The sequence below is a fragment of the Eumetopias jubatus genome, unplaced genomic scaffold (assembly GCF_037043125.1).
Source record: "Eumetopias jubatus isolate StellerSeaLion01/CBP00866 unplaced genomic scaffold, mEumJub1_p1.0 scaffold_9, whole genome shotgun sequence".
In the NCBI taxonomy this organism is placed as follows: domain Eukaryota; kingdom Metazoa; phylum Chordata; class Mammalia; order Carnivora; family Otariidae; genus Eumetopias; species Eumetopias jubatus.
Genome location: NW_028274815.1, coordinates 72,750,471 through 72,777,871, shown reverse-complemented (window position 1 = coordinate 72,777,871; position 27,401 = coordinate 72,750,471). Strand labels below are relative to the sequence as shown.

The 27,401-nt window shown below is 39.3% G+C and overlaps 1 protein-coding gene across 1 annotated transcript in view; it reads left to right on the top strand.

The window, feature by feature from the left end:
- Positions 1 to 27,401, top strand: part of MSH2 (mutS homolog 2) — a 75,584-nt gene that overhangs the window by 7,478 nt on the left and 40,705 nt on the right. Inside the window, exons 2-7 of the mRNA XM_028104039.2 lie at positions 1,987 to 2,141; positions 5,994 to 6,272; positions 7,408 to 7,554; positions 16,199 to 16,348; positions 17,809 to 17,942; positions 26,550 to 26,749. Of these exons, the coding sequence (XP_027959840.1) occupies positions 1,987 to 2,141; positions 5,994 to 6,272; positions 7,408 to 7,554; positions 16,199 to 16,348; positions 17,809 to 17,942; positions 26,550 to 26,749 (1,065 nt within the window). The remainder of the gene's footprint in view (positions 1 to 1,986; positions 2,142 to 5,993; positions 6,273 to 7,407; positions 7,555 to 16,198; positions 16,349 to 17,808; positions 17,943 to 26,549; positions 26,750 to 27,401) is intronic.

Here is a 27,401-nt window from a genome sequence, read left to right as displayed (position 1 = left end):
TTTCTCAGGGTGTCTGACAGTGGGAATTCTTGCTAGTACTTGTAACTAATGAAAGGGATATTGGAAGCCTCAGCTGTCCTTAGCTGTACAGAACGATTGCCTTATGTCATTTAATTAATCTTTATGCTTGTTTATATTTGATATTTGTACTCGGCATGATCTATTAATTAAATTTAGGTTACAGGAGCACCTGGGTGGCTCAGTCGTTAAGCGTCTGCCTTTGGCTCAGGTTATGATCCACGGTCCTGGGATTGAGCCCCGCATCGGGCTCCCTGCTCAGCGGGAAGTCTGCTTCTCCCTCTCCCACTCCCCCTGCTTGTGTTCCCTCTCTCGCTGTGTCTCTCTCTGTAAAATAAATAAATAAAATCTTTTAAAAAAAATTTAGTTTACATCTTTATTTTTTATTTTTATTTTTTCAAAGATTTATTTATTAGAGAGAGAGCACGTGAGCGTCCACACAAGTAGACCCAGCAGCAGGCAGAGGGAGAGGGAGCAGCAGACTCCCTGCTGAACAGGGAGCCCGATGCAGGACTCGATCCCAGGGTCCTGGGATCATGACTGGAACTGAAGGCAGATACTTAATTGACTGAGCCACCCAGGCACCCCCAAGTATTACCTTTAAGTGAATAATTGGTATTACCTCTAATGTATGAAAATTGAGTTTTTATTCCATTTGGTGGTATGGGTGATTTTATTAATTTTGTAGGAAATTGGTAATTGCAAATCAAAACTAAGGTGGGACACTTTCCTATCTTGACCTTGGCACTATTGATATTTTGGACTGAATAATTTGTTGTTGTGAGGGGCTCTCCTGTGCATGTTTAACAGCATCTCTGCCTCACCATTAGATTCCATTAGTACCCCCCTTTCCTCCCTCCCCCAGTTGTGACAACCCAAATGTTCCCAGACATTGGCACATGTCTGCTAGAGAAACAAGATTGTTCCCAGTTGAGAACTAGTGATCTCAGGTAAAGACCAGAAAGTTTTAAAACTCTGTTGATTGGATAGGGGAAATAGATGCACTCATACTTTATGGATGATAGTGTTAATTGCCATAGCCAACCAAGGAGAATAGTCTGGCAATATTTATCAAAATCACTCATATTCTTGATAATTTCCAGTTTAGGGGCTTTATCTTACAGATGTACTCACATGTTTGGAGAGTGAAGCATGTACAAGATTATTTATGCAGCATTGTTGTAATAGCAGAGACTGGAAACACTCTATTATGTCCATCAGTAAGACTAAATTATAGAATATCCTCAGAGTCATTGGAATGTTTGCAGCTGTAAACAGAAAGGAGCTGATTGTACTGATGAACAACCTCCAGAATATATTAAAATTAAAAAAAAGCCAATATACAGAACAGTGTTTGTAGTATGCACTTACTGATATAGGAGAGGAACAAAGTAGTGCTTGTGTGTGCACAGCTTGTGTTTGGGAATATATTTTATAAACTTGATAGCACTTGGCTGGTGAATTGGATGTGTAGGCAATCAGTGGTGAAGGGGAAGGCTCCTTTTTGCTGTACTTTTTTGAACCTTTGAATTTTGATCTGTGTTACCTAGAACATTTTGCAATGAATAATGACTAATTTTTTGGACTTTTTGGAGAAAGTTTTAATTCTGTACAAATGCTAATATAGTTATAAGACTTTTATTCAGACTTCTGAGAAACCAGTTATAAGAAAGGACAAGTAAGTTTAGCTATGTATGTATATACTCATTCTTTTATCTTTGTATCTTCTTAATTTTTTATTTTGATGTGTAGGTTCCACAGAAGGGGGCCGAGTGGGGTGCTGCATCTCTTCACCTTTTTATACCCTTCAACTGGGACGAGTATTAAGTGCTTGATAAATAGTTTATTGAAGGAATGAATTACTGAGAGAAGAATTTAGCCTCGGGGTAGCCATTGTGTTGAGTATTTGAACACTTACTACTTTAAATCCTCAAATCTGTAACATGTATTTTTAATATTTTTCTTTAGGAACAAAGACTCTGGAGAGTGTTGTGCTTAGTAAAATGAATTTTGAATCTTTTGTAAAAGATCTTCTTCTAGTTCGCCAGTATAGAGTTGAAGTTTATAAGAATAGAGCTGGAAATAAAGCCTCAAAGGAGAATGATTGGTATTTGGCATTTAAGGTAATTATCTTCCTCTTTAATTTGGTTATGATTTTGAAGAGTAGAAAAAATAAAGATGTGGGGGAATTCTATTGTGTGTTTTCATATTTTAACCAGGTTGTGATAATAAAATGCTTTGAGAAATAAATACTCTTTAGCATGTGGTTTTTAAAATCACAGTTTTATAGCAGTATAGAAATTCAGTAAATCCTTATTATGAAAGTGAGTTTTGTCAGTATCCCTGAAACCTAAATAATAAAATAGACTTTACATAAAATTGAATACCAGCATTAAACAACAATTTGATTTTACTGTTTTTAAAGTAGTATCACACAGATTTACTGTATCCCGAATATCTCATTTATACACATTTGTTTTTTAAGATTTAAAAAAAATTTTTTTTGAAGATTTTATTTATTTATTTGAGAGAGACAGCATGAGTGGGAGGGGCGGAGGGAGAGAGAGAATCTTAAGCAGACTCCATGCTGAGCATGGAGCCAGACGTGGGGCTCTATCCCAGTACCCTGAGATCGTGACCTAATCAAGAGTCAGATGCTTAACAGACTGAGCCACCCAGGCACCCTATTTTTATTTTATTTTTAACGATGTATTTATTTGAGGGGCACCTGGGTGGCTCCATCAGTTAAGTGTCTGCCTTTGGCTCAGGCCATGATCCCAGGGTCCTGGAATCAAGCCCCACATCGGGCTCCTGCTTGTGCTTTCTCTCTATCCCTTTCTCTCTCTCTCTCTCTCTCTCTCAAATAAGTAAAATCTTTAAAAAAAAAAAAAGATTTATTTATTTGAGAAAGACCTCGAGAGCAAGTTAGGGGAGGGACAGAGGGAAAGATTTTCAAGCAGACTCCCCACGGAGCAGGAGCCCCAAGGCCAGCTCAATCTCATAACCTTGAGATCATGACCTGAGCAGAAATCAGGAGTCTGGCACTTAAGCGGCTAAGCCAGCCAGGCACCCCCCCCCCTTTTTTATTCTCAATTTTTTTTTATTTTTTAAACTCTATTAATTTAAAATAATCTCTACACCCAACGTGGGGCTTGAATTTACAATCGAGTCACGTGCCAGTCAGGCGCCCCTCATTTGTACTCGTTTGTAATGTGTTTGTATCTTTGTATATCCTTTCTCTTCCATTAACTCTCTAATTTTTTATAAGTCAGGGATTTTAGTGGTGATCCTATTTCTTGATGTCCTTAGAAAGGCTCACTGACATGAATGCTTCTGCCTTCATGGAGGTAGTCGTGCTATTTGGTTTTGTATAATGATTCCTTCGTTGTGAGTCTGTAAGGTCCTGTGTTTGATGTTCAAATGCAGTGCCTACAGAGTAGGTTCCCAATAATACTGGAATAAATTAATGGTTAGAATGTAGTTGGGGAGGTGAGATTTATTCTCGAAAGGAAATAAATGTGTGATAAGGGAGACAGTGCTCTGGGCTTATAGTCAACATATGTTCTTTTCTCCTCTGTCCCTCTGGGTGTCCTTGGCAAATTTCCCAACCTTCTCTTGTATCTGTTTCTCCATAAGCAATAAAATTAGAAGGTTTTTTTTTTTTAATGTTTTCCAATTTGAAAGTCCTTTGATTTTTTTTTTTGTCTTGTTTTCCTTGTGAAGTTTAATAGAATACTTAAACATTTGATCTTGGTACTACCCCAAATACAATCTTTTTTAAGATTTATTTATTTATTTGTCAGAGAGAAAGCGAGAGAAAGAACATGAACAGGGGGAACAGCAGGCAGATGGAGAAACAGGCACCCTGCTGAGCAGGGAGCCCAATGCAGGACTCGTCCTCAGGACCCTGGGACCATGACCTGAGCTGAAGGCAGATGTTTAACCGACTGAGCCACCCAGGCGCCCCAAAAATAATCTTCTTCAATCTTTGTTCCATAGTGTGTCCTCCTCCCCTGCCCACCTTTGTAAATGTAGACATTTACTGAAGATTATATCTGGGTGGGAGAATTTAGCATTTAACATCATAGAGTTTCCTGGGGATTTTCATTGGTGTTTTCCTGAGAATGGTGGGGCCTTTACTTAGAGTTTTAGCCTATGTCTTGAAAGATTTTAATAGAAAATTGAGGGTACCACAAAGTGATGTTTTCTATCTCATTCTTCATAGAACTCAGTAACACCAAAATGTGGAATCCTAAATTTAAGAGATTACCTTGATTATCAGCCCATCACACCTCACTCTGACATATCAGAATCCTTCAAGATGAATTCTCCTTAACCCCTACCTTTTAGGTTGGGGAAATTTTTTCAATTATTTATTTTTATCAGATTAAAAAGGTGGTATCTTCATCCTGACATGTTAAGTTCAGATCTAAAACTGCAAAAGCTGATTTATCATTACATTTTTTAGCTTATTGATTCTATGATAAAGTTTAGTGATATTTAAAATAGTTGATCTCTATGATTGGTTTTTTTCTCATGTTCTCGGTGGTATGTTCAGAGCAGGAAAAGACCTTGGATACCATTTAGTTCACAGGTTACCAGTCTTAATCATTTTCAAGCACCCTCAAGAACCCAATTTTATTAGCTACTGGTTCCCTTTTGAGAGTTTTTTAAAGGTGTGCTTCATAATCTGCAAATCCAAAGTGTATACGTAAAAGTACTGTTTACCTTTGCAATTGAATCTGCTTTTAAAATTTGAATGCAAGATAATGCTTTTTCCATTTCATTAAAAATTTTTTTAAAGGGTGCCTGGCTGGCTCAGTTGGTAGAGCATGCAGCTCTTGATCTCAGGATCATGAGTTTAAACATTGGGCATGGAGCCTACTTTAAAAAAAAAAAAAACATAAGCAAAATAAAAAATTTTAAAAAGATTTTAAGTAATTTTTACACCCAGCATGGGGCTCAGACTCACGACCCTGAGATCAAGAGTCCCATGCTCTTATGACTGAGCCAGCCAGGTGCCCCCCTTCATTTCATTTTTGATCCAGATTTTAATCAACAATCCATAGTTATAGGATATTTAGAATCATGTTATAAAAAATAATTGATTGTCATGACTATGATGCTAAAGACCTTCAGGAACTATTGAACTATTGATGGCTGTTGGTTGTTTAAGTTTGGCTGTCACCATGGTCATTTGGACAGTTTGTGACGATCTCCTGTATCATAGCATGGGCCGTCAATTGCCCCGAAAAATGCCATATGCTACCAGCATATTTCAGCTTCTGATCAGGTTGAAATACGTAGTGTCACCACTGACCTGACACAAGTTCAGCCAAAAGCAAAGAAACTTGAAACTTTAGTTGACTTGTATAGTCTTAAAGAGAGATTTCTAATCTTTTTGAAATATTGAAAATAGGTCGAGGACCCTGTATTTCTGGGTATTGGAAATCACTGATATAGAACAATCTGTATTTGGAAATCGCTGATAAAGGAACAATCTCTGCCTTTTACAGATAAATATATTGATAGAGAATTGACTTTCCGAGGTCAGCATTTTTGGCTAATTTTACTGGTCTCCTGTGTGGTATAGTCAGTGAAAATACTGGTATGTGCAACTAATAGGTAGATATTTTCACAGGACATAGAAATTTAAGCATACCATTGATAGGATTATCACTTTGAACACCTTAATGATTATGTGTGTATAAATCCAGTGCCAAATTTCAAATTGAAAATCTCTTTTGATATGTTTATTTTTAGATATGACCCAGTGTCCTGAAAATAATTGGAAAAATAGGGAGGATACTTTATAGAAAACAAGATAATAATAATTGGAATATATTGTTATAAGCAGTTTTTTGTAAGAGAAAATTTTGTTAATAAAATTGGTCAGGGTTGGGTAATGCTTGTTTACTAGTAAAATTTTAAAGTACAGTCAACAGTTCTTAAAATTGTTCTTTATCTTTGTTAAGGCTTCTCCAGGTAATCTTTCTCAGTTTGAAGACATTCTCTTTGGTAACAATGATATGTCAGCTTCCATTGGTGTTGTGGGTGTTAAAATATCTACAGTTGATGGCCAAAGACAGGTCGGAGTTGGGTATGTTGACTCCATACAGCGGAAGCTAGGACTTTGTGAGTTCCCCGACAACGATCAGTTCTCCAATTTGGAGGCTCTCCTGATTCAGATTGGACCAAAGGAATGTGTTTTACCAGGAGGAGAGACTGCTGGAGACATGGGAAAACTGAGGCAGGTAAGGGAATCAAGTTAGTGATGGAGGAAAGTCTAAGCCTAGGAAAGACTAATTAACATGATAGACACTGTTTTATTTAAAAAAAAAAAAACAACTTCAAAAGTCAATTTTTTATATCTAAATACAGTAACGTATTTTGAGGAAAATGTTGATGTTCATCTTTCACAGGAACTTTGTATCTTTTTTTTTCCCTTAAAGATTATATTTACTTACTTGACAGAGAGAGAGAGGGAGAGCAGGAACACAAGCAGGGGGAGTAGTAGGAGAGGGAGAAGCAGGCTTCCTGCCGAGCAGGGAGCCCAGTGTGGGGCTCAATCCCAGGACCCTGAGATCACAACCTGAGCCGAAGGCAGACACGGAACGGAGCGACTGAGCCACCAAGGCTCCCCAGGAACTTTGTATCTTTAAGAGGACATTAGAACAGGCTGTTTATTGTTGAAGACTTGTTCTACTTCAGATCATTTCCCCCTCTCCTTCCTTCCTTCCTAAAAGAGTAACAGAATGTCATCTTAAGGGGATCACATCTGATAAAAAGTAATGCTTTCACAGTTGGGGGCGGGAGGTTATTCAGGTCTATTAAAAATCCACCAATTTATTACTTACTGTGTTTAGCATGGGTTTATCAAATAAGATGTAGGTCTTCAGGATTTTTTGGTAGTTCAGGCGGGACGTGTAGCCTCTTATTTTACCGAGTCTTTTTAAAAAATTTGATTGTACTGATTGTGTGCTTTATTTAAGTATTTAAGGGATGTTGTATCCTCTAAGGATTCTTTTCTTTTTTGGGCCGCAAATGCCATACAAACTGCTTGGGAAAGAGCAAATCTGTGATGGGCATTGTTAGCATAGATGGTATCTAAGCAACATTCTGCAAGTATTACTCTGTTAAGAGTTTTTACTATTGGGACTATTTTTTGAAAGCTTTATGTGAACTTAATTTTAAATTTCCATGGAAACTTAGCTTATAGATTTTAAAAATACTTGTTTATATATTACCAATGTCTTGCACATTGTATAACAATTTAATGTGGGTTAATAATTGGTGAAGCTGTTGCTACTGTATTTGTGGTATAGTTTTTTCTCATTTCTTTTTTAACTCCTTTTCTTGAAGTAATTTAAATTATTTCTTGTAAAATAGGTTATTCAGAGAGGAGGAATTCTGATCACAGAAAGAAAAAGAGCTGACTTTTTTACAAAAGATATTTATCAGGACCTCAACCGGTTGTTGAAAGGCAAAAAGGGAGAACAGGTGAATAGTGCTGTCTTGCCAGAAATGGAGAATCAGGTATGTGCATTACAATACAAATTTACTCTTAAATTATGATCATGACTTATAGAAGGCTGCTTGTTTCATCTCTCTCAAGGTCTAAACTGTGGATCACTGATATTAATTAAGTTTATCATTACTGTGATGAAGCTTGTGAAAAATAAGGAAATGACTATAAAAATTGAAACATAACCTTAAATATAATTAGTTATATTTATGCAACATATATCCTTGGGGCAAGAAGAGTTTTATTGATTTCACAGGAAAGAGCCTGATTACTGTCATTTAAGTGGATGAGATAGCATAGTGGTTGTAGGGGGAAAAAAGACCTAGCACAGCAATTATAATGTATAAGTAGTGGGTTCCTTAATAAATTACTTCACCTTTATGACAGGCAGTTTTATTTTTTGTTAAATAGATAATTTTTGTTTTTTTTTTTGAAGACTGCACTTTTTAAAAAATATATATTTTATTTACTTATTTGTCAGAGAGAGAGAAAGTGCACAAGCAGGGGGAGCAGCAGGCAGAGGGAGAAGCCGGCTCCCCACTGAGCAAGGAGCCGGATGTGGGGCTCGATCCCAGGACCCCGGGTTCATGACCTGAGCCAAATGCAGATGCTTAACCCACTGAACCACCTAGGCCACCCAGACATCCCTAGATCATAAATCTTAAAGGATTGTTGTGAAGATTAGGAAGTAATAAGGTTGGAAGTATATATAGTATGCGTAGTGCATAATAAATACTACATTTTAACAGGTTGGCTAAAAAATTGGCACTGGTTATGTATGTTTAGTTGTAGAAGTGAATATGGAAACAATGTAATTTTTTATGGGATTTTTTTACTGGTTGAAGTGTTTCTTTGTTCAAACCTTTGAGGTGAGTATGGCATGAGATGTATTTTTACATATTTAAAAAAATATGGGAAGCTCTTCACAGGATATTTGTGGGTCACTGATAAGTAAAATGAAAAATTCTATTGTATACTTAAACAAGACAGAACAAACTTTATAACTTAGAATTCTCAAAGTAGATTTCAAACTAGAATGAACTGGGACTGTTATGATTATCATGATTTTGAGGTGATTGCCTGTCATAATAGTTTGATTCTTTATTTTTAAGGATTTTATTTATTTATTTGACAAGAGACACAGCGAGAGAGGAAACACAAGCAGGGGGAGTGGGAGAGGGAGAAGCAGGCTCCCTGCTGGGGCTCGATTCCAGGACCCTGGGATCATAACCTGAACCGAAGGCAAGCGCTTTATGACTGAGCCACCCAGGCGCACCCTAGTTTGATTCTTATAAATTGAATAATTATTTTAATGTTTGTGTGTGTGATGTAATCAAAAGCCAGTATATATGAGTAGTAATACTGGTATTAGAAACTTAAACTCTTGAGGGTACTAAACGAGAAAAATATGCAGCCAAGAATACTTTTATCTAGCTAGGCTGTCATTGAAAATAGAAGGAGAGATAAAAAGTTTCCAGGACACACAGAAACTAAAAGAATTTACAATCACCAAACCAACCCTGCAGAAAATATTGAAAGGGGTCCTCTAAGCAAAGAGAGAGCCCAGAAGTAACATAGACCAGAAAGGAACAGAGACAATATATAGTAACTGTCACCTTACAGGCAGTACAATGGCACTAAATTCATATCTTTCAATAGTTACCCTGAATGTAAATGGGCTAAATCAAAAGACACAGGGTATCAGATTGGATAAAAAAGGAAGACCCTTCAATATGCTGTCTGCAAGAGACTCATTTTAGAACAAAGACACTGCCAGATTGAAAGTGAGGGGTGGAAAACCATTTATCATGCTAATGGACATCAAAAGAAAGCTGGGGTGGCAAACCTTGTATCAGACAGATTATAAACCAAAGACTGTAATAAAAGATGAGGAAGAACACTATATCTTACTTAAAGGGTCTATCCAACAGTATCTAACAATTGTAATTATTTACACCCCTAACAAGGGAGCAGCCAATTATATAAGCCAATTAATAACAAAATCAAAGAAACACATCAACAATAATACAATAATAGTAAGGAACTTTAATAATCCCCTCACTGAAATGGACAGATCATCTAAGCAAAAGATCAACAAGGAAATAAGGGCTTTATTTTATTTTTTTTTTAAAGATTTTTATTTATTTATTTGAGAGAGAGAGAATGAGAGCGATAGAGAGCACGAGAGGGAAGAGGGTCAGAGGGAGAGGCAGACTCCCTGCCGAGCAGGGAGCCCGATGTGGGACTCGATCCCGGGACTCCAGGATCATGACCTGAGCTGAAGGCAGTCGCTTAACCAACTGAGCCACCCAGGCGCCCGGAAATAAGGGCTTTAAATGACACACTGGACTAGATGGACTACATAGTTATATTCAGAACATTCCAGAAGTGCCTGGGTGGCTCAGTCATGAAGCGTCTTCCTTCAGTTCAGGTCATGGTCCCAGGGTCCTGGAATCGAGCCCTGCATCGGGCTCCCTGCTCAGTGGAAAGCCTGTTTCTCCCTTTCCCTCTTCCCCTGCTTGTGTTCCCTCTCTGGCTGTGTCTCTCCTGTCAAATAAATAAAATGGGTGGCTCAGTCGTTAAGCGTCTACTTTTGGCTCGGGTCATGATCCCAGGGTCCCGGGATTGAGCCCCACGTCAGGCTCCCTGCCCAGCGGGAAGCCTGCTTCTCCCTCTCCCGCTCCCCCGCTTGTGTTCCCTCTCTCGCTGTGTCTCTCTCTCTGTCAAATAAATAAAATCTTTAAAAAAATAAATAAAAAAAAGAACATTCCATAACAAAGCTACAGAATACACATTCTTCTCTAGTGCACGTGGAACATTTTCCAGAATAGATTACATCCTGGGTCACAAATCAGGTCTCAACTGGTACCAAAAGATTGGGATCATTCCCTGCATATTTTCAAACCACAGTGCTTTGAAACTCGAACTCAGTCAGAGGAAAGTTGGAAAGAACTCAAATACATGAAGGCTAAAGAGCATCCTACTAAAGAGTGAATGGGTCAACGAGGAAATTGAAGAAGAATTAAAAAAAAATCTTGGAAACAAATGAAAATGAAAACAAAACTGGGGCACCTGGGTGGCTCAGTCATTAAGCGACTGCCTTTGGGGGCGCCTGGGTGGCTCAGTCATTAAGCGACTGCCTTTGGGGGCGCCTGGGTGGCTCAGTCGTTAAGCGTCTGCCTTCGGCTAGGGTCGTGATCCCAGGGTCCTGGGATTGAGCCCCGCTTTGGGCTCCCTGCTCGGCAGGAAGCCTGCTTTTCCCTCTCCCACTCCCCCTGCTTGTGTTCCCTCTCTTGCTGTGTCTCTCTCTGTCAAATAAATAAATAAAATCTTTAAAAAAAAGCGTCTGCCTTCGGCTCAGGTCATGATCCCGGGGTCCTGGGATCGAGCCCCACATCGGGCTCCCAGCTCCAAGGGAAGCCTGCCTCTCCCTCTCCCATTCCCCCTGCTTGTGTTCCCTCTCTCACTGTGTCTCTTTCTGTCAAATAAAATCTTTAAAAAAAGAAAAAGCACAACTGTTCAGAAATCTTTGGGACGCAGCAAAGGTGGTACTAAGACAGAAGTATATACCAATACCAGCCTTTCTCAAGAAACAAGAAAGGTAATGTCTCAAATACACAACCTAAGCCTACACCAAAAGGAGCTGGAGAATGAATGGCAACGCCTAAACCCAGCAGGAGAAGAGAAATAATATCAGAGCAGAAATCAATGAAAGAGAAACCAAAAGAACAGTAGAACACATCAACGGAACTAGGAGCTGGCTCTTTGAAAGAATTGATAAGATTGATAAACCCCTGGCCAGACTTATCAGAAAGAAAAGAGAAAGGACCCAAATAAATAAAATCATGAATGAAAAAGGAGAGATCACAACCAATACTGAAGAAATACAATTATAAGAACATACGAGCAACTATATGCCAACAAATTAGACAATGTGGAAGAAATGGATATGTTCCTAGAGATGTATAACCTACCAAAACTGAACCAGGAAGAAAGAAAACCTGAACAGACCCATAACCAGCAAGGAAATTGAAGCAGTAATCAAAAATCTCCCAACAAACAAGAGCCCAGGGTCAGATGGCTTACCAGGGGAATTCTACCAAACATTTAAAGAAAAATTAATACCTATTCTTCTGAAACTGTTCCAAAAAATAGAAATGGAAGGAAAACTTGCAAACTCATTTTATGAGGCCAACATTGCCTTGATTCCAAAACCAGACAAAGACCCCACCAAAAAGAATTACAGACCAGTATCCCTGATGAACATGGATGCAAAAATTCTCACCAAGATACTAGCCAATAGGATCCAACAGTCCATTAAAAGGATTATTCACCATGACCAAGTGAGATTTATTCCTGGGCTGCAAGGTTGGTTCAACATCCGCAAATTAATGTGATACACTACATTAATAAAAGAAAGGACAAGGGGTGCCTGGGTGGCTCAGTTGGTTAAGGAGCTGCCTTTGGCTCATGTCATGATCCTGGGGTCCTGGGATCAAGCCCCGCATCAGGCTCCCTGCTCAGCTGGGAGCCTGCTTCTCCCTCTGCCTGCCGCTCTGCCTACTTGTGCTTTTTCTCTCTGTCTCTCTGTCAAATAAATAAGTAAAATCTTTAAAAAAAAAAAAAGGGCAAGAACTATATGATCCTCTCAATAGATGCAGAAAATACATTTGACAAAGTACAACATTCTTTCTTGATTAAAACTCTTCACAGTGTAGGGATAGAGGGTACATATCTCAATATCATAAAAGGCACCTATGAAAAGCCCACAGTGAATATCATTCTCAATGGGGAAAAACTGAGAGCTTTTCCCCTAAGATCAGGAGCATGGCAGGGATATCCACTATCACCACCATTGTTCAGCGTAGTACTAGAAGTCCTAACCTCAGCAGTCAAACAACAAAAAGAAGTAAAAGGCATCCGAATCGGCAAAGAAGTCAAACTCTCACTCTTCGCAGGTGGTATGATACTTTATGTGGAATACCCAAAAGACTCCACCCCAAAACTGCTAGAACTCATACAGGAATTCAGTAAAGTGGCAGGATATAAAATATATGCACAGAAATCAGTTGCATTTCTTTACACTAACAATGAGACAGAAGAAAGAGAAATTAAGGAGTCGATCCCATTTACAATTGCACCAAAAAACAAGATATGTAGGAATAAATCTAACCAAAGAGGCAAAGGATCTGTACTCAGAAAACTATAGAATACTCATGAAAGAAATTGAAGAAGACACAAAGAAATGGAAAAACATTCCATGCTCATGGATTGGAAGAAGAAATATCGTTAAAATGTCTGTGCTACCTAGAGCAATCTACATATTCAATGGACTCTCTATCAAAATACCATCAGTTTTTTTCAGAGGTGGGACAAATGATCCTAAAATTTGTATGGAAGCAGAAAAGACCCCAAATAGCCAGAGGAATGTTGAAAATGAAATCCAAAGCTGGTGGCATCACAGTTCTGGACTTTAAGCTCTATTACAATGCTGTAATCATCAAGACATTATGGTATTGGCACACACACAGACACACAGATCAGTGGAACAGAATAGAGAACCCAGAAATGGACTCTCAACTCTATGGTCAACTATCTTCGACAAAGCAGGAAAGAATATCCAGTGGAAAAAAGACAGTCTTTTCAACAAATGGCATTGGGAAAATTGGAGAGCCACGTGCAGAAGAATGAAACTGGACCATTTCCTTACACCATACACGAAAATAGACTCAAAGTGGATGAAAGACCTAAATGTGAGATAGGAATCCATCAAAATCCTTGAGTAGAATACAGGCAGCAACCTTTTCAACCTCGGCTGCAGCAACTTCTTCCTAGAAACATCCACAAAGGCAAGGGAAACAAGGGCAAACATGAACTATTGAGACTTTAGCAAGATAAAAAGCTTTGCATAGCAAAGGAAACAGTCAACAAAACCAGAAGACAACCGACAGAATGGGGAGAGTTATTTGCAAATGACATATCAGATAAAGGACTAGTATCCAAAATCTATAAAGAACTTCTCAAACTCAACACCCCAAGAACAAATAATCCAATCAAGAAATGGGCAGAAGACATGACATTTCTGCACAGAAGACATCCAAATGGCCAACAGACACATGAAAAAGGGCTCAGCATCACTCGGCATCAGGGAAATACAAATCAAAACCACAATGAGATACCACCTCACACCAGTCAGAATGACAATCAGGAAGTTGCAGATGTTGATGAGGATGCAGAGAAAGGGGAACCCTCCTATGCTGTTGGTGGGAATGCAAGCTGGTGCAGCTACTCTAGAAAACAGTATGGAGGTTCCTCAAAAAGTTGAAAATAGAGCTACCCTACGACCTAGCGATTTCACTACAAGGTGTTTACCCCCAAGATACAAATGTAGTGATCCGAAGGGGCACCTGCACCCCAATGTTTAAAGCAGCGATGTCCACAATAGCCACACTATGGAAAGAGCCCAGATGTCCATCCACAGATGAATGGATATAGATGTGGTGTGTGTACACACACACACACACACACACACACACACACACACACACACACACACACACACGGAATATTATGCAGTCATCAAAAATGAAATCTTGCCATTTGCAATGACGTGGATGGAACTAGAGGATATTCTGCTAAGCGAAATAAGTCAATCAGAGAAAGTCAATTATCATATGATCTCACTGATATGTGGAATTTGAGAAATAAGGCAGAGGATCATAGGGGAAGAGAGGAAGAAATGAAACAAGAAGAAACCAGAGAGGGAGACAAACCATAAGAGACTCTTAATCTCAGGAAACAAGCTGAGGGTTGCTGGAGTGGAGGTTGGTGGGAGAGATGGAGTAGCTGGGTGATAGACATCGGGGAGGACGTGTGTTGTGGTGAATGCTGTGTTATTGTGTAAGACTGATGAATCACAGACCTGTCCCCCTGAAACAAATAATACTTTATATGTTAAATAATAATAATAAAAAAACCTTCCCTCTTGAAAATACCAAGAAGCTTTTAGGGTTACTGAAAAGTGTTTCTATCTGTGTGGTAACATCGTAGGAGGTTCTGACAGTCTTACACATTTGCTAGAGTTTGGCAAGGACACATAGATGACTGTTTTCAATTAGGGAAAATAGGTTACAATTTACAATCCAGTACCAAGTATATTTTATTTATTTTTTTGACAGAGAGTGAGCACAAGCAGGGGGAGAGGTAGAGGGAGAGAGACAGCGAGAAGCAGACTCTGCTGAGCAGGGAGACCGATGCGGGGTTGGATCCCAGGCCCCTGGGATCATGACCTGAGCTGAAGGCATTCGGTTAACTGACTGAGCCACCCAGGCGCTCTCAAGTATGTTTTAGTATGTAGGATTCGTCTTTGGGCTCTCAGTTTGATGTCCTGAAACTTCTTATGTTATAGTAATAACATAGACAGTTTATTTAAACTTACTTATTTTCAAAAGATTTTATTTATTTTAGAGAGCGGGCGCTTGAGTGGGAGGAGGGACAGAGGGAGAGGCAGAATCTCAAGCAGACTCCACACTAAGCACAGACCCCGTGTAGGGCCCTATCTCACGACCCTGAGCGAAAATTGAGAGTCATACACTTAACCGACTGAGCCACCCAGGCGCACTGAAATTCTTATTAAATACACATGTAGGTAAGTGCATATATCACAAGTGTATAACTGAATTTTTTTTAAATTTTTCTTTTTAAATATTTTATTTATTTGACAGAGAACACAAGTAGGCAGAGTGGCAGGCAGATGGAGAGGGAGAAGCAGGCTCCCCGCTGAGCAGGGAGCCGGATGTGGGGCTCGATCCCAGGACCCCAGGATCATGACGTGAGCTGAAGGCAGCCGCTTAACCGACTGAGCCACCCAGGCGCCCCTAACTGAATTTTTGTAAATTGCAAATACCCAAATAGCCAGCATCCATGAAACCAGATGGTACCAGCACTTCAAAGACCTTTTTTTATGCTAACTTACAATCATTACCCACCAGACGTAACCCTGGTTCTTAACTCTGACAGCACAGATTAGTTTGGCCTGTTTTTATAGTTTATATTAATGAATCATATAGTTTGTAGCCTTTTGTGCCTGGCTTCTTTTGTTTAGTATTTGTGAGATTTATCCATATTGTCGTGTGTCACTGCATTGTTGGTGCTTATATCTTTTTGTGCATTATACCATAGGGGTGAACATACCAAACTTGGTAGGCATTTGTGTCATTTCCTCTTTTGGCTATTACAAATAGTGTTACTATTACAGTAAATTTTGACTTTCTAAAAATCATTTTCTTTTTTTTAAATTTTTTTTTAAAGATTTTATTTATTTGAAAGAGAGAATGAGAGAGAGCACATGAGAGGAGGGAGGGTCAGAGGGAGAAGCAGACTCCCTGCTGAGCAGGGAGCCCGATGCGGGACTCGATCCCGGGACTCCAGGATCATGACCTGAGCCGAAGGCAGTAGCTTAACCAGCTGAGCCACCCAGGCGCCCATTTATTTAAACTTTTCTGATTTTCTTGATTTGGATTGGGAAGGAACACCAAGGAAAATGATCACGTTTAGAATTTATTTCCATTTTGCCGTTTTTTTTGTTTTTGTTTTTGTTTTTTAATCTCTAGGATTTTAGTGATAGAATCTTTCCTTTTAAATTCTTCATCTTAGGTTGCAGCTTCAGCATTGTCTGCAGTAATCAAGTTTTTAGAACTCTTATCAGATGATTCAAACTTTGGACAGTTTGAACTGACTACTTTTGACTTCAGCCAGTACATGAAGTTGGATATTGCAGCAGTCAGAGCCCTTAACCTTTTCCAGGTAAAAAAAAAAAAAAAAAAAAAATACACGGTTAAAAATATTGAATGGTTATTATAAGATGTTTCCTTTATTATATACTGAAGAATACTATTAAGGAGCTTAAATATTTTGAAATATTATTATACTTAGAATAGATAAGCAGTTTTTAAAAATTTTTCTAGTTGCTATATAAATAGTATTTGTCTTAACTTTATGAATAGCTTTATTAATGGCAGTTTTTTAAAAAATTACATTTTAAGTTTTATGTATAAAACTAGTAATTATAAAGTGATTTTGGTTTGAGGAAAAATAACAGTGCAGAAAATACAGATTAAAAGGTTGGAAGTTTGATTTTTTTTTTTTTAAAGATTTTATTTATTTGAGAGAGCGAGAGAGAGAGAGCACATGAGAGGGGGGAGGGTCAGAGGGAGAAGCAGACTCCCTGCTGAGCAGGGAGCCCGATGCGGGACTCGATCCCAGGACTCCAGGATCATGACCTGAGCCGAAGGCAGTCGCTTAACCAACTGAGCCACCCAGGCGCCCGGAAGTTTGATTTTTTAGGAAGAGTTTGTGGTGGTTTTTTTTTTTTTTTAAGAAAAAAAATTTATTTCTTTACACACATTTTGCTTTAATAGCCACCAAAAAGACTGTTTCATTTCCTCTAGTGGACCCTGTCTACCAATTATGTTGGCCTTCAACATATGGCCATGGCAACACATACTAATATATATTATGCATTTAAACATGCATACACACTTTCTAAAGCACCATAAGACACAAGCTAGGCTTTCACACAACTGGGAGCCTCTCACATGCTGTTTTCAAATGACCGTGGGATTGCTTTACTCAAGACTTTCAGTGGGCTTGGTCTGGCCATTAGTACCAGTTCTCCAGAGATGAGTTAGAATGACAAAATGGAACAGTATTTTTTTTTTTTTAAGATTTTTATTTATTTATGTGAGAGAGAGACAGAGTGAGAGCTTGAGCACGAGCAGGAGAGGGGCAGAGGGAGGGAGAGAGAGAAATTGCAGCAGACTCCCCCCTGAGCAGGGAGGCCAATGCAGGACTCAGTCCCAGGACCCTGAGCTCATGACCTTAGCTGAAGACAGACGCTTCACTGACTGAGCTACCCAGGCACCCCAAAATGGGACAGTATTTAAAGTGAAATCGCCACACTGTGGAGGTCTTAAAAGAATGGAAATGGGAGGTGTTAGATTAAACATAAGATGGCATCTGGGAAGCCAGCACTTGGACTGTGTGGATTCAAAATACTCAGGTGCTGCAGTATAGACTGCCATCCAGCTTGACAGTGACCCAGCTGAGGAAGGGGAACTTCTGTGCAGATTTCTCATTTAGTATTTACAGAATATTAAGTGTTCTTGTTTCCAAAATTCTTTAATTATTTTTCATGGCACAGTAAGGTTTTCACTAATGAGCATGCTATTCTTCCTATTTTGTTTGTTTGTTTGTTTGTTTGCTAGGGGTCTGTTGAAGATACTACTGGCTCTCAGTCTCTGGCTGCATTGCTGAATAAATGCAAAACCCCTCAAGGACAAAGACTGGTTAACCAGTGGATTAAGCAGCCTCTCATGGATAAGAACAGAATAGAAGAGAGGTATATTTTTCATGTCCACTTCTGTAAGCTTTGATAACTTCTCATTACTCCAGGATTATGCCACTGTAGTATGCAGATTTGCTCCTATATTTTAGTATCTGACTACACAGAGAGCTACCTACACAGTAATAGAGTAGCAATGATTTAGATTGATAGAGTAACTTAGTTTATTAATTACTATTTTTTCCACTATAAAAAGGTAAGGTTTTATTATGAAAATGGATGGATAGTGCTTCAGAGCATGAACTTGGGAGCCTGGGTATCTTGGTTCAAATTATGGCTCTACCACTTATTAGCTGTGTCATCTTGGGCGAGTTACTTAACCTCAGTGTTGTAGTTCCTTCCTTTTAAAATGACAGTAATAACCTACTTCATAAGAGTTATGAAGACTAGATGATTTAATATATATATTATAAAGTATTTTGAAGAAGGTCCAGTACATAGGAAACAATTATTTTAGAAAGGATTTAAGGCAGCCTAAACATATATTTCAGAAAATCTCTTAAAATTGAGGAAATGAAAGAAAAAGTTTTATAATCCTGCTACCCGAATATGATTAGCACTTGGGTATATTTTGTTTTTATCTTTTCTTTTAGATATGAGTTTTAAGACTTTTCATTGAAGTATAATATCCATAAGAGCACAAATTCTAAGTGTGCAGCTTGGTGGGTTTTCACAAAGTGAACAACATCAGTGTAACAACAGTCAGATCAAGAAACAACATGACTAGCATCCCTAGTAACTCCCCTGGATTCTTCTGCTAGTTACTACCCCATCTCATTTCAAAAGTGATTACTGTCTTCTTAACATTTATAGATTAATTAGTTTTACCCATTTTTGAACTTTATTTATTTTTAAGATTTTAAGACAGTGCGTGGGGCACCTGGGTGGCTCCGTTGGTTAAGTGGCTGCCTTTGGGTCAGATTTTAAGACAGTGAGTGCATGGGGCACTTGGGTGGCTCAGTTGGTTAACTGACTGCCTTTGGGTCATCTCTTTTCATGATCCTGGTGTCCTGGGATCGAGTCCCACATTGAGCTCCCAGCTCAGCAGGGAGCCTGCTTCTCCCTCTGACCCTCTCCCCTCTAGTGCTGTTTCTCTCTCTCTCTCTCTCTCCCTCAAATAAATAAATAAAATCTTAAAAAAAAATATTTTAAGACACTGAGTGCATGGGGGTGTGGAGAGGGGCAGAGGGAGAAGGGAGAGAGCATCCCAAACAGGCTGCACTAAGCATGGAGCCAGACACTGGGCTTGATCTCAAGACCCTGAGATCATGACCTGAGCTTGAAACCCAAGAGTCGGATGCTTAGCCAACTGAGCCACCCAGGCGCTCCATGAACTTTATATAAATGGAGTCATTTTATATGGTTCACTCTTACATTAGTCCTTTTTTTCCAAAAATCATAGTTGGAGGGGTGCCTGGATGCTGTGGGTGAATTCTTTTAAGGAGAGCAAAGATTTCTCTTTCTTCTGTTTTCATTAGAGCAGAGGTAGGGACAGATGTGACTAGATACTTGAGTTTGGTGCATACATCTTATGAAGGATAATAGCCTTGTTGATAACTTCAGCAATAATGACGGAAATGGGATTACCTTTAGATTATTGTCAAGCTATTAGAAGGCGGAGGGTGATAAGACTGGTATCTACTTTGTGCCTGCCTGGCAGTTTGCTAAGCATCTCGAATTCATCAGCTGTAATGTGGTGGAGATTGGATTTAAAGCCAGGCTGGCCTGACTACAGAGCCCAGGTGCTTAATTAATTGCTGCACTGTATTTATTACTTCTATCAGTACTATTTAATTTGATCCTAATTGGACTACTAGAAATGGAACATATTATTTTGACTTTTATTTAAGTTATATCCATGGAATGGCTGTATCTGTTGTCATGCTGTTTCCATTCACTAAAACCTATTTGCACTGAGACTACAGATACTTTTTATTTTTAGCTAATGGCTTAAATACTTTCGTCTTCAATGAGAATGGTAAGTTATTTTTACTACCTTTTAGGGGCGAGTATCAAGGTAATTTCTTCTTTTTTGTACTTCATCTAACAATCAAATTAGAAATTATAATAAGAACTCTGTCCACCTTTTGATTCATTGCTTCCAAGAGAGCAAGATGGTTCCTTTCTGGAGTCATTTAAAAAAAAATTGGCTAGGGGCACCTGGCTGGCTCAGTCAGTAGAGCTTACAACTCTTGATCTCCGGGTCATGAGTTCAAGCCCCATGTTGGGGGTAGAGTTTACTTTAAAAAAAGAAAAAAAAGTATTTAAAAAAGAAATTCAGCCAGGATTCTCGTCCTTGCCTCATCAGCATAAACTGACATGGTCTGATCCAGAAATAGGGCCTCAATATGTGCCACTAGTGTTTGTCAGTGCCTGAAGAATATGGGCTTCATGAAATTGGATTAAGTGAACTTCCTTGAATGGGTCATCCCAAGAGAGACCTACCTAACTACAGATGTCCAAGATACCTACCCTAATGCCAGCTCTTTGTATATAAAATAAAAATATTTGAATTAAAAAAAAGAACTTTGTTCATATTACTATTTGTTTTAAAGATTTTATTTATTTGACAGAGAGAGACACAGCGAGAGAGGGAACACAAGCAGGGGGAGCAGCAGGCAGAGGGAGAAGCAGGCTCCCCACGGAACAGGGAGCCCGATGCTGGGCTCAATCCCAGGACCTTGTGATTAGGGCCTGAGATGAAGGCAGATGCCTAACGACTGAGCCACCCAGGTGCCCCATGTAGCAATTTTAATAGAAACATAAGTCTCTGAATTAAAGTATGGTTCCTGTAAATTTAGATAAATAGTGATGAAGCTTATGTGATAGTATATCATGCTTTTTGAGGCAGAGGTGTACTCCTAGGTCCCTACACTTATGTCTTTCCAGGTTATATTATCCTTTTGTGTAAGGTTATCTTCAGTTACTAGTCCAGGCCCAGAGTGTGTCTCCTTTTACTTTTATTACGTGACAAATTAAAGGGACCAATCCAAAATTTTACACTTTTCTTGAAAGTCTTCAGCTGCCTCCTACCTCTAAGCAGATCATCTCCTTAATCCTTATAATCTCAAAATATATCTGTATTTTCAGTCTTACTCCCTGGCTCTTAGAAGAAGAAATAGTGCTTTTTCCTTTCCAAAGCCAACCTTTTCATTTTACCTTTGGACATAGTTTTTCCTATTCTTTCTCTGCTTCAATTTCCCATTGCATCCTGTTACTTTTCTCCCTTCAAGTCTCTGCTGTGGCCTCCCATCCCAAGTAGTCTCCCCCAAGTCCTATTTCTGTAAATCCCAACTGTGCAAAGTACAGGCAGATGAAATGCCCCAAAGTGAAGTTTTCTTATCCATATCATGTTTCATTACATTTTTTATCTCAGCACTAACTGTAAGATGGAGCATGTCCTCCACTAGATTGAATATTCCTTAAAAACATGTTCCTCTCTTTATGTCTTGTCATGCTTTTCCTTTTTTAATCTTCTCAGGCCTAGCAGAGTACACATCAGATGAGTGGTTCTGACTGCATTTAATCATGTGAGAACAGGTAAAGAAGAGACTCAGAAATTTATGATTGTAGTTCTTTAGGGACCAAAATTGTTCTCAGCCATATGAATATGCTGTTGTGAAATGCCAGGCAGCTGTTCTTAAAATCAGAGATCAGAAATGCTAGTTTTTTAAAAAAAATTTTAAGACTTACTTGAGAGAGTGGGAGAATGCGAGTCAGGGGTGGGGCAGAGGGAGAGAATCCTGTTTCACGCAGACTCCATGCTGAGCACAGAGCCCTGCAACCCGTGAGATCGTGACCTGAGCTGAATCCAAGAGTCAGACGCTTAACTGACTGAGCCACCTAGACATCCCCAGAAATGCTAGTTTTAAAGAAAGGACAGAATGTGGGTTTTTTAGGATACCAAACTTTTCATGATTAATTTCATGATTTACTCTCTTCCAATTTTAGAGATGAACTGACCCTAAAAAATTCTTTTATTCTAGTCAATTTGCAAATTGCTGTGTCATATTGTGTACAGCTGAGTAATTTTATTGTGTAGGATTGACAGGTATACTGTGTTATGCCAACAGTAACTTTGGAGCTTCTCAAATTGTGATTTAAGAGTGGCATTGTCATAGAAACAGTTAGCAGAGCAATCCTTCTAAAAAACTTGTTAGCCAGCACATGAACTGACACTGTAATTATTTCTGAAATGGCATACTGAACAGACTGTGAAACTAGCAATTTATTGAGCTTTTAATGATACCTGGACCAAAGATTGAGGCGGCTGTGTAAAGTGCCTTGTACTATATGTTTTAGAAGCTGTTTTATTCCCTTGCTGTCTTACTTCTTAGAGACCTACTGGAACTCTATGCTCTTGAATGGTGTTGATTATTTTTTAAGGACACAAAGTTTGCTTTAAGTATTTCTTTGGGGGAGGGGACATCACACTTCTACTCAACTAAGAGAAACATTTCTACATTCCAGAGGTCTTTTTTTTTTTTTAATGTCTATCATGCCATGAATTCATAGGGAATGGGTTCCAGCAGCTCAGGCTCTTTTCTGTAGTTCTTAAAAAGTGTGCTTCTCTGCATGGAGCAGCCTGGTGCTTCACTTGGACCCAGGTACTTTTCTCCTGGCTTCCGTTTTCTCTGATCATTTTCCTTCACAGGTTGGAAAGGCTGAATGCTTAATATGCTCAGTATATACACTAATTCTCTTGGCAAGAATCTTGCCCTTAGTTATCAGCATGCTGGATAACACTGTGTAAACTCTTTGAGTTTTGCCATGGTAACGTTCGTGGGGTGTTACTTTTTGAATAGTGCCATTCCCCTGATGTCTATACAGTGTCATCATCTTGCTTGTAGATGCGCATATCTGTGGCCAAAGGACCAACTCTGTTCTCTAAAAGACCTAGAGAACATAGTGGGTGCCTCTCTCCATTTGTGTTGGTCGTTTTGGCAGATTACAGGGCCAAAAGGTGGTGCTGATGACTTGGGACCTAGTCCCTGATCAGTTTGAGAGGAAACAGTGATAAAATAGATGGAATAGGGAAGAAGCATTTTTTTTTAAAAGATCATCTTTTGTTTTTTAAGAAGATTTAAAAGAAGATTTTTTTTTTTTTTAAGATTTATTTATTAGAGCACGCACAAACAGGGAGGGGGCAGAGGGAGAGAGCGAATCTCCAGGAGACTCTGCTGGGCATGGAACCCCATGCAGGGCTCAATCCCACCACCCTGAGATCGTGACCTAAACCGAAACCAAGAGTCGGACACAGCCAACTAAGCCACCCAGGCACCCCTGGAATATTCTTCTTCTTCTTCTTTTTAATATTTTATTAATTGACAGCACAAGCAGGGGGGAGTGGCAGGCAGAGGGAGAGGGAGAAACAGGCTTCCCTCCGAGTGGGGAACCCGATGCAGAGCTCTATCCCAGGACCCTGAGATCATGACCTGAGCCAAAGGAGACGCTTAACTGACTGAACCACCCAGGCGCCCCACCCCTGGAAGATTCTTGATCAGAAATATCTTCTCTGTGGATTCGTCAATTACCTAAGAGTGGCCTAAGGATACGGGAATCTTAGGAAAAGAAGAGAAAAAGATCAGGGGTCAGTCAGCCAAGCATCAGGTTTCTTTTATCCTTTCCTCACCCCTTTAGTCACTTTCCCCACTTTATCATGGGAGCTCAGGGCTTTCTTGTGATTGTTAGGACTCAGACTTTATCAAACTGTTGGTGCATGAGAAGCGCATGGAAATTTCACCCCCAGGAATATTGTACTGTCCGCTTCCAAGTGACTTCTGTGCTGGTGATCTTGAACTGAACTTAGAGATGGCCAGTTAGAGCCCCAGAGGTTTAGGTAGGAAGACCCAAATTTCCTTTATTGGATTATGGGACTTGACTGCATCTGTCTGCTCAAGTTCTGTTTTGTCTTTTAAATCTAGAGTACAAGCCATATAAGTCTTCTGGAGCAGTAAGTACCTGAAGTGTTCTAGAAGTTTGTTTATAGCCCCAGGGACTGGTACACAGTATAAGACCAGCTTGGTAGCAGGACCTCCCCCGCCCACTAATTTGGCATTTGCCATAGTGCGTATCTGCTGCCAGCTGCCTAGATATTACCTTTTTTTTTTTTTAAGATTTTATTTATTTATTTGAGAGAGAGAGAATGAGAGATAGCACGAGAGGGAAGAGGGTCAGAGGGAGAAGCAGACTCCCTGCTGAGCAGGGAGCCCGATGTGGGACTCGATCCCGGGACTCCAGGATCATGACCTGAGCCGAAGGCAGTCGCTTAACCAATTGAGCCACCCAGGCGCCCTGCCTAGATACTACCTTGACATTTCTATAGGATTTTAGTTATTTTTCCCTTTTCATCTTTTAAAAAGTGATTCAAGTTTCTTTAAGCTGGTGGTTCTCAGCCTGGGGCAAGGGGACGTATAGCAGTGTCTGGAGACATTTTGGTTGTTACCAGAGTGTCAAGTGTAGAACTCAGAGAAGTTGTTAAAGAGCTCAGAAGAGCCCCTCACGACAAGGAATTGTCTAGCCTAAATGTCAGTATTGTCAAGGTTCAGAAATCTTGCTTAGGTGATTACTCTGGGGGCAGCATAATTTTCCCCTTATATAATATGCTGGAAGAACATTTTGATGATGGAGGAATTGTAAATGCTGTTGGAGAGATCAGTAAATAGTTAAGAAACTTAGAAAGCTGATTTGTTTCCTTTCTCCTTGTGTAGTTTGAGGGTTAATTTACTGCTCTTCTAGTTTACAAATACAAGGAAATGGTTGCTCATTCATAGCCTTCTGAACCTCGGACCATTTGCTATGCCCATGGTTGATTTTCCTTGCCCCCTCCCCTTTTTAAAGTAGGCTCCTCGCCCAGCGTGTGGCTCAAACTCACGACCCCAAGATTAAGAGTTGCATGCTCGGGGCGCCTGGGTGGCTCAGTTGGTTAAACTTCTGCCTTCGGCTCGGGTCGTGGTCTCGGGGTCCTGGGATCGAGCCCCACATTGAGCTCCCTGCTCAGTGGGGAGCCTGCTTCGCCCTCTCTCTGCCTCTTACCCCTGCTCATGGTCTCTTTCTCTCTCTGTCTCAAATGAATAAATAAAATCTTAAAAAAAAAAGAGTTGCATGCTCTACCAACTGAGGCAGCCAGCCAGGTGCCCCCACCCTACCTTTGATTACTAAACTTTACCTTTTGTCTATATATATGTTACTGCAGTAGGATCTATAATACAGCTTTTCACACTGCAAGTTGTGACCCAGTAGTGAGTTATGAAATTAGTGTAGTGGGTGAAAACTAGTATTTTTGGATAAATTAAATATGAAAGAAAAATAACAATACATTACATATAGTAAGAGTAATAAGTATTGTTTGTGTAGCCTATTTTAATTATATATTGTAGGGAAGGAAAATTTCTTTTTTTCTACTACCCTCAGTAGGTTCCCTGGCTGAGGCCCTATAAGACTGACAAAAGACAGATTAACAAGAGAAAAACAAGTTTATGCTTTTACACTGGAGCACTCAGATAAGTAACTCCAGGGTTGATGAGAACTTGGGCATATATAACATCTTAGCAAAGGAACAATAAATTTTCAGAGAAGAGACAAGACAAAGGAGAAGGATTTTGAGTTTCTAGGGCTGCAAATTATGGGAAGCTAATGGTAGATAAAGGCTAAAATTTGTTATGTAGATTCCTCTGGTACCATTTCCAGGCTGATAAGAGTCTAATGTTGTGGTTAACTTTTGTTCTTTCTGGTAAAGAGGAGGGAGAGGACATCTGTAAATTTATGTCCTGCTTTTGGGCAAATAGGGAGAAGGCAGAGGGCTTTTCTTTTTGCTTCTTAATTGTTGTCAGCTCAAAATAGGCCTTAAGGACTCTAAAGTGGCATGTTTTGAGGTGGCATATGATGCCTCCTACAATATCTATGCATGCATGTGCTGGGTCATGATGTAAAAACATTTCCTTTTTTCCCCTCCCCTTCCCCCGAAACATTTCTTGCGGTGAGTTACAAGGAAGAAAATGGAAAGCTGTGGATTCCAATAAATTGCAAAAGCAATATGAGCTGCATGTTTTGTAGTTCTTCGAATAGGCTAAGATTTTATATATTGACTTAGGGGAAGCAATAAACTTATTTCAGTTTTTTAATTAGAAATTTTTGGCTTTGTACTGTCATAAGGTAATTGTAGAATGCATTCTGAAAATTTATAAGAACTTCTGATAGAATAAGTATTGGATTTGGCAACATTCTTGAATTGTAATTGTTTTATTGAAGATCATTGTTTACATGTGCACTAATGTGTCAGTAACAGCAGTGTTCCAATAACGAAATCCTTATATTTAAGAAAAGGCAATTTGATGAAAGGCAAACGAAATTGGGTATATATTAATATCTTCTGATACTACTTAACTAAGTGTTAGTTTGGTTGTTAACTAATCAGAAAGTGCTTATTACATCACAGTATTATGGCGCTTTCCATCCTCTCTAAGAAGCTGACATTTAAGGATAGAGTCAAGCTTCCTGCATAGAATTTTTGAGTTCATTTAGTTGATTCTTATGTACCTAGTAGACAGATTTTAATTTTATACCAAAATATTTAAGATTAATTCCAGTGCGATTTTTTTTCAGACTGAATTTAGTGGAAGCTTTTGTAGAAGATGCAGAATTGAGGCAGAGTTTACAAGAAGATTTACTTCGTCGATTCCCAGATCTTAACCGACTTGCCAAGAAATTTCAGAGACAAGCAGCAAACTTACAGGATTGTTACCGACTCTATCAGGGTATAAATCAACTCCCTAATGTTATTCAGGCTCTGGAAAAATATGAAGGTAACAATGATTGTGTTTTTGTTTTCCTTTACTCTCAATATACTTAGCACATATGCTGTCCTTATAAAGTTGGGTCTGGTAACTCACTCTTAAGTTTTTCTAATAACAGGTTAATATTGACCTATAGCTGCGTTGCAGAAGTCAGGAATCATGAGACAACTTAGAATTTTTGCTTATTTTTTTATTATTTTATTTTTAAGATTTATTTATTTATTTGACCGCAAGCACACATGCGCATGAGCAGGGGGAGAAGCAGGCTACCCCCTGAGCAGGGAGCCCAATGTGGGTCTTGATCCCACGACCCTGGGATTATGACCTGAGCTGAAGGCAGACACTTAACAACCAACTGAGCCACCCAGGTGCACCAAATTTTTGCTTTTTAGAAGTGAATTTTAGGGTAACTGGATTTATTGCACTAGCAGTGGCAGTTGACCAGAGTTCAATTGCTAAAGACTCACAGGACCCAAAATGACATTGCTTTCAAATCTGTAGTTTATTAAAGGAAAAAGGTACAGTCTAGGAGTAGCACCAAGGGAAGGATAATGTGTCACAGCCAGTCTCATGGCCGGGGCCCAGGGAGGTCAGGTGCAGGCTCCTATTGTCCTTCCTTTTTTTAAGATTTTATTTATTTGAGAGAGAGTGAGCAAAAGAG